The 15,994-nt window shown below is 31.6% G+C and overlaps 1 protein-coding gene across 1 annotated transcript in view; it reads right to left on the reverse strand.

Moving 5' to 3' along the window:
- Positions 1-855: 855 nt before the first annotated feature.
- The window catches only part of LOC136988442 (adenosine deaminase-like), a 32,640-nt gene continuing 17,501 nt past the window's right edge, over positions 856-15,994 (reverse strand). Inside the window, exons 4-8 of the mRNA XM_067286288.1 lie at positions 12,200-12,438; positions 11,934-12,055; positions 9,441-9,679; positions 4,062-4,188; positions 856-1,267 (exon numbers count right to left, since the gene is read on the reverse strand). Of these exons, the coding sequence (XP_067142389.1) occupies positions 1,187-1,267; positions 4,062-4,188; positions 9,441-9,679; positions 11,934-12,055; positions 12,200-12,438 (808 nt within the window). The 3' untranslated portion in view covers positions 856-1,186. The remainder of the gene's footprint in view (positions 1,268-4,061; positions 4,189-9,440; positions 9,680-11,933; positions 12,056-12,199; positions 12,439-15,994) is intronic.

Raw genomic sequence — 15,994 nt, forward strand, 5'->3', positions numbered from 1 at the left:
ACAAGTCAATAAATCAAAACTGTAAATATCTCATTAGACCCACTAGGCTCAGACCTAGGGGCGAAAAAATTCAAAATAATAACAACAACAATATATCATATTTGTATTTAAATTAAGAGACATGGAGAAAAATGACAGGGAAAAAAATGTTATTTTACAAGTTAGTTTAGTTTTGAAATGGCGGCATAGACTATAAAAGGAAAATGTAATATTAAGTGCTTATTGTAATACCAACACTAATACTACAGTATAATAACTATATTAACTAAATACGATTTGGACTGTCACGTTATTTCAATTCAAAAATTTTCTTCTGAACGGAGTTAGATAGATGACTGGCATGACCCTGTTGTTAACAGGAAAAGTATGATGTACAGGGGCAAGGCACCATTAAAATTGAGAGCAATTGTGACAATGTCACAATAAATAGCAGCTCATTTTCGAATTTCGATGGTTCTGCTCCTCTGCCACCAAAAAGGGCACAACAGCTTTGTCGAATTATCGAATCCATTGCTATGCTTGGATGAAACATTATTAATATATTGACGTTTGTGGTCTTTATTCTGTCGCGATGTGCAGTACATGATTCAGTTTAGTTTATTACGCAGTTTTACAGATCTTGCATGATTATTAAGCTATTATGACATTCATACAAATCTTGAAAGCCCAACAAATAATTTTTGCACCAGGCTTTTGGCACCCTTTTTCCAATACTCATTGAGAATAAAGATTAGCCATAGAACAAGACTGTAAAAATTCAAAATTATTTATATCCCATTTTAGCATAAATTCTACTACATCCTAATTACAATTATGCAAATTCATATAAAATAAAACAGACAAGTTTCATTTCCATTTTAATCAGTAAAATTTTTATTATTCATTTGAATAATAAGCAAAAAAGCAATTAAAAAAACATATCATAAACATTTGGTGCATATGTTAACATTTTTTACAATACAAATTTATATAAAAATTTTTAAAAAATTAAACAAACAACATAATTTTTTAAACTCTGCAATTATAAATATATTTAATAATTTTTTTTATATTAAAAATATTTATATTTATCTATCACAGAAAATTTATTAATTGACATAGTAATTTTTGTGTTAATATTTAAGAGCATTCAATTTTATTTTTGCATTTCTTTTAAGACACAAGCTTATATCTTTATTCTGGTATATCATAAATTTCTTTTTAATTTTACAATTAATTCTTTCTTTTCGTTTTCTGGAAGGAATGATGACTTGGCTGCATTAAAATTCTGGAATTAAACATAAGTTCATAAAGCACTTAAAATTAATGATAAAAATTACAAATACTAAATTATCTACTATAATCAAAAAATTATGTAGATTTTGTTAAGTTATTAAGCATATAACACTGACAGTTGGATGACTGAGCAGCAGCCTACCCACTCTGGTGGATGTGGAATTGAATCTGGATGGGCCAAAAAAACACCAAAAATTTTTCAGTGGGTGATTTTCTGTACAGATTTATTGGTCCTCATCACCTGGACACCTTATTGTTTGTGATGATATAAATAAATACTTCTCAGCAAGCATAAGGTGGTATTCCTCAAATTTGATCCCTCTGGAATTTTTCCTTTAGCATCACCTAAAAGCATTGGTATTTGATGCTTTTTATGCCCAGCAGCACTACGAAATATTGGCTAACTGGAGAGACGCATATGACGGACCTGAGAAATAGTAACACCAGAAATACTGTCTGCTATACTCGATGCTACTCGTGATCATCTACATCTTTGTATTGCCATTAGAAAAGATTTTGAACATGTTCTTTAATAAAATAAAGCTAATATTTTACAGTATGTCAATTCCTGCAATGTTGTATTTATCCTTTACAGAAAGAGATTATTTGTATGTTATGCAAAATAGTCTTAAATTGATTCACTTTGATCTTTTTAGTGCTGGAACAAGCATGCACAACATGTTTACATCTGTATAATGCTGGAAAGATCTCTTTGACCCTTGAGATAAACTTTAATCATTAAACTAAATAATTTGGATTAAAAATAGGCAGTTAGGCCACCATCATCAATCTAATATTAACCATTAGATTAATTTTGGAATTATTCTTCTAGAATAGTTTAAATTTGAGTCCAATGCATTAGTTCAAGAAGTTGTGAGTTAAAGTTTTGCTTTAGTCAACCTTTTCTTCCACGGTAACTAAATTATCAAATAGATATTTTAATTAAAGTTTTCAACTCAGATATAATAATATTTCTCAAATTCAGCATAATCCATGTATCACATCACTTTGAGACATGCTTATATTGAAAATAATAACCAACTGATAACATTAAACCGAATAAATAAATAAGACTATAATTAGTGCAAGTTTTGATTTTATTAACTCCATCATTAAAACAAATAAAAAACTTTAATAAATATAATTAATGAATCATTTTTTAACTAATATCAAAACACATTTTCTGGTTATTATTTTAATAATGAAAAGTCCCGCTACTGAAAATGCCCTTTCCAATTCAATGGATGTGGGTGGAATCGTCTTTAATACATTTAAGAGAAATGTGTTTTTTCACCTGTAGCTTCAAAGATTTCTAGTTCGTTTCCGAGATGCATTGCAGTAGTTCTTTTACTCTCTAGTATTCTTAATTTGTCTACCTCAGCTGCTTTAGTAGCAGCATCAACTATAGCCGGATAATTCGCAATTTGTTTGGCTTTAATAATCAGGTTTGTGAAGAAAAATTTCATACTCATTTGTATCCTTGCCCAATTTGCACAACCTAGCGTTACGTAGTCGTTGAAGCTACTGGACATAGTTAAAATGAAGACAGCATCGGCACAATTATTCCAGATATTACAGGTCCTGACAAGTAAAGAATTTTCAGTCTTGCCAAAAATTGATTACTGACAATCTGTGGAATGCCATAACAAGGAAAAATTTAAACTAATAAGTGGGTTTAAAATTAATAAATACAAATGCATTCTGACAGCTTGAGTTAATTATACTTTCTATTTGCAAAATTTCCTCAACCTTAACATAAAAAAAGGAAAAAGCGAACTTTTAAGAAATTTGCAGGATTTCCCGGGATGAGAAAAATTTCCTGGGATGTTTCCCAGGTTAAAAAAACAGCAGAGATCCTGGGATCCTGTTTGAGAAACCCTAATTACAACTTATAGTGCAAAAAGGCATTTTAAAAATGTCTATTTACTTGTAAATACAATAGAAGCCATTTACCGTAATCTTGGGTGGCAGTAGGTAACTAGTAACAATATCCATGATTACAGTAAATGGCTTCTATTGTAAAACATATATAATGAAATTTCTATAAGAAATCACTCATTGCTGTGTAACATGATTTTCAATGATTTTTTTGAGTTTTGTAGCCAATTTTGAAGTTATCCACCATTTAAGACAAACATTCTTTTGCACAACAATGAGTGGTTCTACTTTGTGGATTACAGAACACAAAATGTCTTCTGTTGTAAAGTTGTCGTTTTCAATTTACGTGCTTCTTAGAAGCAATAGACAAAAAGATGTTTTAATGCAGGTGGTAGATGTAACTGGAACAATTACTCTATTGATTGGTTACAACACATACTTCTCGGGTAATAATTAACATAATTACAGTAATTTAAAATGGTAGAATTCTTTTTTGGAAGACCATGTATAAATGCTTCCTGTATGAAACCATATTCTCAGCAAAGATACTTGAATTCTTTTCATCTTGTAGACATAATTAGAACTTTCTTACATTCACCATATAACCTGCCCTCAATGGGGTGCTAGTGGTGAGGAATAAACCAACATATCTGAACCTGGACTTCAAATCAGTTTCCCTAAAATAATAGACTGAGGCTTTTACTGTCTTGTCTATCTAGTTGTCTCTGGCTAGCATAGTATACATTCAATCAGATATCAATATGCATTTATAAATCTATACTGATATCTGTGATTAAAATTACATCAATGATGATGTTTAATGTATAAAATATGAGATTAATTATATAAATCTCATACTTACAAATAGTATTGTATATTAATAATATTTGAGTAATTATTAAACTTACGGCTCGTGTAAAGTGAACTTCTTTCAAGCCAATTTTTCTAAGTAAGTCATATTCTTCATCTAAAGTTTTCCCAATTAAAGTGGTATCATCTTTATTTATTGAAAAACTTAAATTATCTTCTGCAAATCTGAAATTATAAAATTTAACATTAATTTTAAGTAGAAAGCACTAAAAGTTATATTTAAATTTCAAAACCAACAAAACTAATATTTTTACAAACACACTCAAACAACCTTGAAATGCTGGAATAATTTAATAGCCGAAATGTTTTTGGATGTTTAGTTATTTCAGCATTTCAAAGTTGTTTGAGTGTGTTTTTTATCTTTGCACAGCAGGTGTAAATTAGTTCTAATATTTTTACTTTTTCAAGTTACAATAGAAGTCAGTTAATCTGGTATTTATGGAACTAGAATAGTACCAGATTGTGAGGTTCCAAAAATGGGTTGAAATTAAAAATTTATTATAAAAACTTATTAAAACGAAACTAGAAAAACGTCCACTGTTAAAGATGAAAATTTTCAACCTTTGCCATCACGGAAAGTGAAATGGAAAAAATTAGACCAATAGGAGAGCCGTTTAGAGATAGCGTCATAGAGATCATGTGGGATGATAGCATTTGAACTATGGTGGTCGGCCAGTCTAAAAAGCTTTATTTATATACTAATATGCTAATATATTTCATTTATACGCTATATTATTATCTGATTTAAATATTAAAGCCAATTAGACGTACTTACTGCATAAAGTATTGAGAATAACGTAAAGTATTTAATATTCCTAACTTTTGATGATTTAGAATAATTTTCCTATCCAAATTCTTTGTTTTTGAGCTTTTTTATTTGCGATAAGATTGTAAGCAAAGTTAGAAAGTTTAATTGATATAACAAAGCAATCCCAATAGATGCCATTTTTGACTACTGGCACGTGGCCCACCTATTGTAGTAGCTGTTTATATTTACGGCTGGGAGATGGCACGCCATTCAACTGTAGGGTACTTCTGCATGTGAGTACATGCGGCACAGAAAGACAACAGAATGGCAACCATTTCCATCGACGGTCTCTGTTTGCCATTTCTGCATGTGAGTATCAAGCTTTTGTCAAAACATGGAAGCGCAATAGAGTGCCCATTAAAATTATAAACATACGAACACAACTGGTGAAAACAAATAAAGGAATTAAAGTAGGAACCTTTCATTTAGCGGAAGAAACAAAAAAACATAAAACAAAATGATGCTAGTGTTGCCACCAGGCCGGTTTTCACCTGGACAGTCCGGTTTTTAATTCACTGTCAGGTTAACTATTAATTTTGTCAGGGATTTCATATAAATTGTGAAACTATGATAAAACAAAGTACTAGCAAATGTTTTTATAAATTTACTTTATTTTTAACAGCAAAATACTTCACTTTCACCTAAGCTTAATCCATCTTACACCAATGACATATATGCGCATCTCCTGTTGACCTTTTTTTTTCATTTTGCTTCTCACTTCTTTTAGAGCTAAACTATACCATTTCTGAAGTTAAGTTACTCATACACAAAGGTACTTCCCTAGCTGGTTTAGAACTGGCATGCACATTATTCTTCACATGGCAAAATGACATTGCGCATGTGTCAGGGACCTCTATTCAAATGAACCTGACCTGCTGTCTGGATCAGCAATTTTGAAAAGGTGGCAACACTAAATGATGCAATCAAAAGAAAATGCAAACCAAAAGAAACATCGCGATAAAATCAGAATAAACAAAAACATGACCTTTTCCTGGTTACCTGCAAGAGGCCACCTACAAAAGCTCACACAAATGCAGATGCACTAAGCTCAATGCCTATGGCAAAGATCTGCGAAATGCAACCCATATACAGCAAAGTGCAAATAAAGGAATAACAGTTAAGAGATTCCTTTTGTAAGCAGATCTGACAACAATTAATGGCAGATTCATCCTCCCTGGGAATGAACATAGATGTTGTAAATTATTATTTAGACACGGACGAAATACTATCACCAGAAGGAAAATCTTGAGAAAAACGAAAAATGGGACAAAATAGTCATACCCAAAGTCATGGTAGACTATGCTTTCAAATTGTTTCATGATATCCCCAGTTCAGGATATGTAGGTGTGAAAAAGATGCAAGAGAAATTGCAGACACAATTTTTTTGGCTAGAGATAAACAAGAACATCACACATTACTGTGATAGTTGCCAAGAATGTGCAATGAGGAGAAGGCCCCAACACAGACATCAAGCCCCACTGTAGACGCTTCCTCGAGCATCAAGACTCTTCAAACGCACTGCGCTGGATATCCAGGATCCCCTTCCTATCACTAGTAATGGTAACAAATATCTATTAGTCTTTATTGATAATTTTTCAAGATGGGCAGAAGCAATCCCATTGCCTGATATCACTGCAAAAACCGTGGCAAAAGTATTCGTCACACAAATTATTCTTAGACATTCGGTCCTGAAGCAATTGTTCACAGATAGAGGATCCAATTTTGTTTCCAAAGTCATGAAGGAGGTCTGGAATTGCTACGTGTGGAAAGACTCCTTACAATCGCATATCACCCCTGGTGCAATGGAATGGTGGAGTGCTTGAACAAAATGCTAATTGACATTCTAATGCACTATGTTGATGCAGATCAGAGAAACTGGGATGAGATGATCCCTTATGCCCTTTTCACATACAACACAACAGTACACTCAAGTACTAATGAAACACCCTTTATCTTTTGTATGGATGCAATCTGACCCCTTTGACATAGTGACAGAACCCACTAGACCTTGTTATGATGTAGGTGAAAATTATGTGAGCAAATTAAGAGCGAGGATGACCTCAGCTCACAAATTAGCTTAAGAACACATGGAAAAAGCTGTGAACAATAGGAACATCTATCATCAACGCAAACACAAACCCTACAAATTTTCAATTGGAGACAGGTTTTTCATGAACAAAGTAGCTGTCCCATCAGGATTAAAATGGAAATTAGCCCCGTGATGGCACAGTTCATATAGAATAATTGCAGAAATGAGCCACATGGATTTTATAGTCCAAAATATACAGTCTGGGAAGAAATTGCACATGCATGCTAATAGGATGTAACCTGTAGTCGCTAGGATGAAATTTGCACCACCCAATACAGGAAAAGAAAGCACTGACATGCCAAATGCAAACTCATCCTCCCAAACCACTGAGCAACCACAATTAGAACAGGTTGACCCTTGGCATGAGATCATCGTAGAATCATTGCAGCAAAGCCAGTTAGACACCACAAACACTGCCAGAGATGTAGAGGTTTATCAACCCGTGACTCCATCTCAACCTGCACACTACTATGCTCTCCGAAACCAAGGACCAATGAGTGAATATCCCTGGGTACTTCCCAAATCTTTGGGAAATATTCAGCCGAACATGATGATGGTGTGAAACACAGACATTTCTGAGATTCCACAGGACGAAGGTCAACTGTGCCTGCTACTGCACACTCCAACTGGACTATTTGCCAATTGTAAATGATAGCTTCTCTTTCTAGTGAACACTAGTGTATACTGAAATATTTATTTTTCAGACATTTACTGTATATATATATATATATATATATATATATATATATATATAGTTTACAAAAGTTTACAAAAACAGATTTCTCATGCTCCAAGTATGAGAAACCTGTTTTTAGGTGCACTCTCTTAGCATTAGCCTGTGGGAAAAAATACTTCAGTCACATATGCTACTGAAAAAATAACATGTGTGCTAGCTCTAAGTAAGCAATATTCATTTGGAACAATACAATGTACACTAAGTATAGTTTACTAAATTGCACTGCATACAAATTTGAGATTCTCTTAACTATTCTTGAGATGATGATCTCCTGACACATAGCAATGTACACAACTATCCCATCTTTTCCTTGATTTCAATCCAGAGTCCTTAGTGCACCATATGTCCACACAAATTTCAATTTGCAGAATACTCTCTCTCTCTCTCTATGTGCCATATCGGGACTCCTGACATCAGCAAACACTTGGCATAGGTTAATAGATGGTTAGTAATGTACCAAGGTGTATCCTGGGGAAAATTACATCCAGAGTGGTTCCCCATTGCCTTCTCTGGAGCGCAATGTTTTTTCGAGGGGAAATGCCTTCCAGGAAGTCTTGTAAGGGAAACTTGCCCCTATTCAGGTGTTACAAACTTGGAGAAAACCCGGAAAACTCCACGTGACCAGCCGTCCGAGCGCGGCGTGAACCCGCGACCGAACTCCCAGTGTTTAGCGCAGAACCGCTCGGACATTGGTGGGTGCAGAATACTAACATACCATATTATTATTGGACAATTTCAGATTATTGGCTATTTTTTAGAATGTGCCAGATTATCAGATATTCTGGATTATTAAGTGCTGGGTTATCAAACTTCTACAGTGCTAATTAATGGAAAAATAGTTTCTTTAAATAAATATTTATTTTATTACTTTAAAAATTATTGTGACATTGCCACAATGCTAGGTTGCAATTTTTAAGCATATTTTAATTTATTTGATTTAAAATACTGTATATGCTCTTGATCTCAAATTAGTAGTGTTTTGCCCCTACACATACTTTTCCTAATAACAACAGAGTCATGCCAGTCATCTATGTAACTCAGTTCTGAGGAAAAATTTTTGATTGAAATCATGTGACTTCCAGTCTAGACTGGAAGTTTGTATATAGTTAATTGGGACCTCCTGCCCCTAATATTTCCATATCTGATTTCAACTTTCATCTATCTAACACCATTCTTGAGATTAAAGAAGGACTGACAAACAGAGAGATGACAGTGGGAATTTACAGGTCTACAATTTTTTCAAATTACAGCTCAATAAATACATTTTTTTAATGAATAAATTATAGATTAACTAAATGTGATATTACTGTAAAATAAGAAAAATAACATTAAAAATAAAAAATATATATAATAATATTCATAATTATTAATAAATTTTCATTATTATTAATTATGTATAAGACAGTCATACAAAGATTGTATATTTCTAAGCCAAATTGTATGTTTTTTTTTTTATTAATAACTCTTTTCTACTTTGCATTAAAATTATCTTTTTTAATTCCTGTTAGGGGTTCAACTAAGTTCATAATGGAGCCAATCAGCTAGATATCCAAATCAAATTATTCATAAAAATTTATGAAAATCTGATCTGGACTTTAATTTACAGCTCTCCGCCAAGTGGCAGACTGACATCTTTATGATCTTGGCAATCCAGGTGCAAAAAAACTTTTTTAGTGCCCACAGGGTCGAAAAAAATAATTAATTATTGTAATGCTTTCTCTCTAATATTAGCAACAAATATCATAAAATTAATTTTTTAATATTTTAAAAATTTTTTAAGTTACCTCACAACTGGATGTGTAATTTCTGGAGAAACTGATCCTGTTAAATAACTTGAATATGGACAAATTTCAAAATGTATCCCTGATGAAAGAGCATTTTCATAAATTTCTTCATCCTCTAAAATGTGGTAGCCATGACCAATTCTCTCTGTATACATTTCATGTATAGCTATAGATACATTTGATGCAGGTCCTGCTTCCCCTGCATGGACTGTACGATGAATTCCAAGTCCTTTTGCCTTCTAATAATTTATAAATAAAATTAAACATTAGTAACTAATGCATTTGAAATAATCTAAAAATATTAATTATATTGTATTAACTTTTCAAGATTATACCTTAAAATCATATTATCATTGTTATTCTGTAGAAATTATAATGTTGCAATTATTATATTATGCATTTATGCAATGTTTCAATATTTCTGTTAGATTATTATATAATATATATAATATAACTCTTGGTTTTGGTTTATAATGAAGATTTTTGTCAATGTATTTTAATCAATTTTTTCCCTGTATCCTGGTCAAATGGACTAAATTTACAAATAAAATTTGATTATTATTATTGTTAATTTTGACAACTTAGTGTTTGAATTCTAGAAAACAGTTAGATGAATGATCAATGTGTCCCTCTAATTCAATAGAATTTCTAATTTAGACTTTTTATAGTCATTTGAAATTTCTCATATATGCAAATAACTAAAAAAATATAATAAAGATGAATGTAAAAAATGTAAATTTTTATTTCTTGTAAATTGCTAAAAATGTAGATTATTCATATGCAAAGATCTTGAAACCTAATACTTTAGTAATAAGCCAAACAACTACGAGAATAAATTGGGATACTTTTCTGCGATTATTTTAATTTCTAAATAATTTGAAATTAATTTATCCTCCCTCTAGTAATAAATTATTTAAAAATTAATTTAAATAATTGCAGAAAAGTATCCCAATTTAATTTGGTAGTCATTTGGCTTACAGTGGCGTGGCGTAGTGGGGCGGCAGGGGCGGCCCAACCCAGGCGACACTTTTAAGGGGCGGCAAAACTTCACAATAAATAATAATATCTTGTAAAAATTTGAACCATTTCATTTCATATTTTTGTCGCACCTATGATTTGGACCGATTGAAATGAGCACGGAATTTTTCATTACTTATACCTAAATAAGGGGGTGGCGAAATTTTCCTCCGCCCCGGGCGGCTGACACCCATGCTATGCCACTGCATTTGGCTTATTAGTAGATAATATTAAGTTTGTAACTCCAAAGCATGTTATGAATTGTAATATTTTCTGTAATAAATCTATGATTCTTGAATTCTAAATTACTACATCATACATGTATAATTTAATAATTACTTTTATATTTATCAGTTCATATTTTTATATATCCAATATAACTAAAATTCCAAAGTAAGGCCAAGACTCACTAGTGTAAAAAAATGAGCATAAAACACTTGCTGTAATAATTTTTAATCATTGACCATGATATTTTACACTGGAGCATGATGTAAAATGAGTGTAAAATGAGTTGAGCCGTGTCCAACTTTTGACACAAATATCTCTCTAAAACAGTACTATCAACCAATCAGAAGTCAGTGGGCTTCTACATCATCATGACATTATGCAAAAATTATGGGAAACATTAGCTTATTCTAGCTCTTGCTCTCACTGTTTTGGTGCTTGTGAAGTTATCTGATTAGTTTAACTTTAGTTAAGAACAGCCAAGCTACAATGCTTTGTTTCTATCAATTTACATGCAAAAATGTATTTACTTTTGACACTAGGTGGCAGTACTTCCACTGTAAAAATGTTCACTAGTGGAACAGGACCTTCATTGCAATATAAGTGCAAACACAAATAGTCACTTGATTAAAAATAATTAAGAGTGATTTTATGCTCATTTTTTAAGCTAATGGAGTCTTGGCCTAATAATAAAACAAATATAAACTGTTGATTATTTTTAGGTTACATTTATGCTAATTTAAATTCATTTAATGTTGAAATCTGGTCTGAAAGTAGACAGCTTAATGATTTACTTTTAAATTTTACCCTTCAAACTGGGGTAAAATTTGGAATTATTTCTCAAAACATTGCTAAAAATCAACCGTTTTCCACTTTACTAAGACAACTAAAAGCTCATAAAACACAAGAAATGCCATTGAATTAACTACTTCTGGCTTGCAATCAGTCACACCACGCACTTCCAATAAGACTATCGTGTGTTTAAAAACCAGATGGGCTGATTTCAGGAGAGCTATATATCACAAAGGGTCACATGTGAGACCATCAGTTCTTTTTGAATTTTTACTCCTATGAAAAAGTTCTAACCATCTCATTCAGAGTTGCATTTGTACCCATGATGCTAGTATAACAACTTACCTTCAGGCCAAATTTTGACACAATAAAAATTAGCTTAAATTTATCCTGAAAATCTGGCTATTTAGTTTTATGTTTCATATTTTTATTGTTATAAAATTTATATATATCAAATACTTTGTAAATTTCTATATCAGTTGGAGATGCAAGTTCCTGTGCTTCATCACCTGCAATATCTATTCCCACTACTCCATCATTTTGATATTTTTCACATAAATCCAAAACTTCTTGAGACCATTCTAAAAAAATAAAAATGAAAAAATGATGATATTTTATTATTTCCACATAGAAAAATTGTAAAATATGTATATTATTTTCTTTCTAGATGATCGAAATTTATTTATTTTATAAATATTTTAAGATGTTATACTATTAAAACCAACCTGGATGGCCTCGGATGCAACATAATATAATTTTTGCTTTGATATTAAAATCTTTTTGACCTTTATTCATGCCTTTAATAACAGAGTTTAAAACTTCTTCAGCAGATAAATTTGATTCTTGATTTGGTGAAGAACAACATAAATGCGGAGAAAAACGCATTTCAAAGTATAATACACCTTCTTTTGCTTCATCTTCACATAATTCATAGGCTATTCTTTCTAATGCTTCTGGATCACCACTAAATAAAAAGTAAATATCTTAAAATATTTATATATTAAGCACACAAATACATAAAATATTTATCATAAATTTAATACATTATTTATTTTTTACTATAATGCAAACATTTTAAAACAATTCTTTCTATTCTATAAAGACTAAAAGGGCTTTCATTCATACCCATTATGAATATGAATAAAGGCCTTTCAGAAATTTTTATAGATAGTTTGGTCCAGCTGAAAATTAAAAATTCTGAAAATTGGACTCAGATCCCTTAAAACAGCAGGCTCCAGGGTTTGCTATACCAGAATACTAAATATTACTATACTGAACCATTTTGAAACACCAAAATAACATTATTTTAGCATTTATACCAAAACATTCAGTCAATTATCTTCCAACTCTTACAAACCTAACAATTGTTTTATGAGAAATTCATAAGAGTGAGAAGTATTCAAGTAGAAAAATTGTGTAATCACTATGAAATAACATTATTGGGATTATTTGTTTTATTATAACTAGTGCATATGCTGTAATAATAAACTTAAAAAAAATATTTTTATTAATATAATGATAAGAAATCATTAGCTCTCTGAATATATTAAAGGAGATGTGTGTTAAAATTCTACACTACAGAAGAATTACTATACAGTGTGTTTTGAAATTCCTGTTACAAACTTATAGAACAGATTCCTTTAGAAAAACTAAAATAAAAATCTTCAGTAACATTTTTTGAATAGTCTTTATTAAGGAGTTATAGAAATTTAAAGTTCAGTAATGTCACTTCTGGGTTTTCATAGAAATAAGGACAAATTCATGTTTTTATTTAGATTGATTATTTAGAATGCTTTTTATTTAGATTGAAAGGTTTTTTTTAAAAAAAAAAAAAAAAAAGAGTAGATTCATCTAAAAATTTTGTACTTTATTTTTACATATTTGAAAGCAATGTTCTTTTTATAAAAATGTGTAATACTTCTTAATGCTGGCTCTTCACTTAGTGCAATTTTGAGGTGATTCAATTGCTTTTGTCACTGCTCATATGCAGGAAAATCACCTTCCGGTTAGAGTCACTTTTAAATACTTTGGTGACAGAGTACTGGAACAACATATATCTTCACATGGCAATTCTGTCACAGCCAATCAGTATGCAGCATCCATAATTCCAAGTGTACATGACATCATATGTTTACACATCATCATTAGCACTACATACGGCATAATGTAGAAATATTGAAAAGATGAAAAAATAGCTAATATTAGATTTTAAAAATTAAATTAAAAAATATAAAAACTTTATTTTAAGTTAAAAGTTTTGCTGCCATTTTAAAAAATGCCCATAATTCCTTGGAAATCATCTTCCATTTCACATAGTGTAGGCACATAGGGTAGTGAATGCATTGCTCTATAAGTCATCAGATGACAGCGATGCAATTGCACTAAATAGAGAGACAGAATAAGTGTTTTGCTTTGCATCCTGATCCACTACAAGAATTGCTTGGAATGCACACCTCCAACATCTATGCAAATGTTGTATCTGCAAAGCATGTTCTGGTACACTCACTAAAAATACCTGGTGTGTGTTGAATTTCTTGTGCTGCAACCGTAATTTATGTAAGTAGATTGCTCTTCTTTATAAGCCTCCCACATCTGCATATTTTTATTTTTTTTATACCTGTTGCAAGATGATAACAATTTACTTAAAAAGTAAAAGTTTACTATAATCACCTAGAAAGTATTTGTTTTAATGAAAATAAACCACAAAAGTTCACTACCTTTATATCCACCCAGATGATTTTTCCAAAATAAATGAACATTTTCAGTCTACTTCTAAGACCTGCTTCAGGTGCAAAAAATTTTTAAAAAGATGGAATCTCTAATATGTCGAACGCAGGAGAGCTGATACATAAATTTGAATTAAACATTTTTTTTATAGAATTGACAATAGGATGCGTCTAAATATAAAAGTTCTAAAACATTTTTCACACTTCAGTGTTGTGGTGTTACAAATTGCGTCTTATTAAAATTCAGATGTACTCGCAAGCACTTTCAATAGCTTATAGCTATCATCCTCAGGTGAAAAATCGAATATAATTATTTTCAAATGTTCAGCTTTTTAATGGACGTTTCAAATTATGTAATGCACGTAGATGGAATTCAAAATAAAATATTAAAATTCAAATAATTTCAAAATTTACAGAAACGTGCTGTAATGATGTAGTATCCCCAAAAATACTTAAAAAGCATATAATTGTGCTGTATTTGTCTGTGGCATAACTGAGAATGCAAAATTATAATTTAAATTGTTTGAATAATGTTATTATCCACAGCTGCGAGGTTTCCAATGTCAGTACATTGTACAGTGTTACAGTGGATATGTAAAGGTTCTCCCATATGAATATTTCTCTTTGATCGTTGCACTGCTTAAGTAATTTAGTATCATAATAAGCTCTGCCAATGGGTTCCCCTGTCACTCATTTTGGCAGAGCTTATCATGAGGAATATAGAGTATCATATTTTCCATGCCCCTTTGGCAATCCACTATCCAATCATGTATTTACAATATGTTGATGAAATATTGCTTGCATGGGATGGCTCCGCACAGGAATTAGACAAGTTTATTCAAATGTTAGCTTCTATATATTCTTCTATCAACTTCACAGTGGAAGAAGAACAAAATAACAGAATCTCCTTTTTAGATCTGGAAATATATAGATCTCCTGAGCTACTTTTTCAGTCCACCATAAAAACAACAGGGTGCCACATATTATCCCCACAACTGCTTTCCAGCCCTCAAATTTTGTAAATTCTGCTATTACTTCTCTTATTTGGACAGCACTCCTTCTCCCATCCACCCAGACATTAATAGACAAGGAATTACAACTTATTAATAGGGTGGTGCACAATGCTGGTTTTTCTACTTCCAGGTTTCGTTATCTCCATAACCATGTCAAAAACAAATTGTTCCAAAGTCTTTTCTCTGCAACAAAGAAAAACTAAAGATAGTGCAACCTCCAATACCGTTTTTGGGCCCTATATCGCTAAAAATAGCACATCTATTTAGAAAGCATGGTTTTACTTTGCCCTTAGCCCCTCAACCTACACTAAGAAGAGTGTTGTGCAATGATAGAAACACACTCACGTTAAATGAAAAATCAGGGGTCTACAAAATTCCGTTAAAGCATGCACTGTCAGGGAAGGAAATTATATACATAGGTTCTACTACCAGAATGCTTCGGTCCCATATCTTGGAACATCAGGATGATATTAGATACAATAGACCAGCAACGGAGTTAGCTAAAAAGGTACTAGACCAGGATTATCTACTGCTTCGGGCCCACATTAAATTACCTAAGTGGTGCAATGATCAAAGAGAAATATTCTGAATAATTCTGTGGATATGTAAAGACATATCCACTGTAGCACCGTGCAACGCACCGACATTGGAAATCCCACAGCTGTGGATAATAACATTATTCAAACAATTTAAATTATAATTTTGCATTCTCACTTATGCCACAGCCAAATACGGCACAATTATATGATTTTTAAGTATTCTTGGGGATACTACATCATTA

Source organism: Centruroides vittatus, unplaced genomic scaffold (assembly GCF_030686945.1).
Source record: "Centruroides vittatus isolate TY-2023 unplaced genomic scaffold, ASM3068694v2 scaffold_3315, whole genome shotgun sequence".
Classification (NCBI taxonomy): domain Eukaryota; kingdom Metazoa; phylum Arthropoda; class Arachnida; order Scorpiones; family Buthidae; genus Centruroides; species Centruroides vittatus.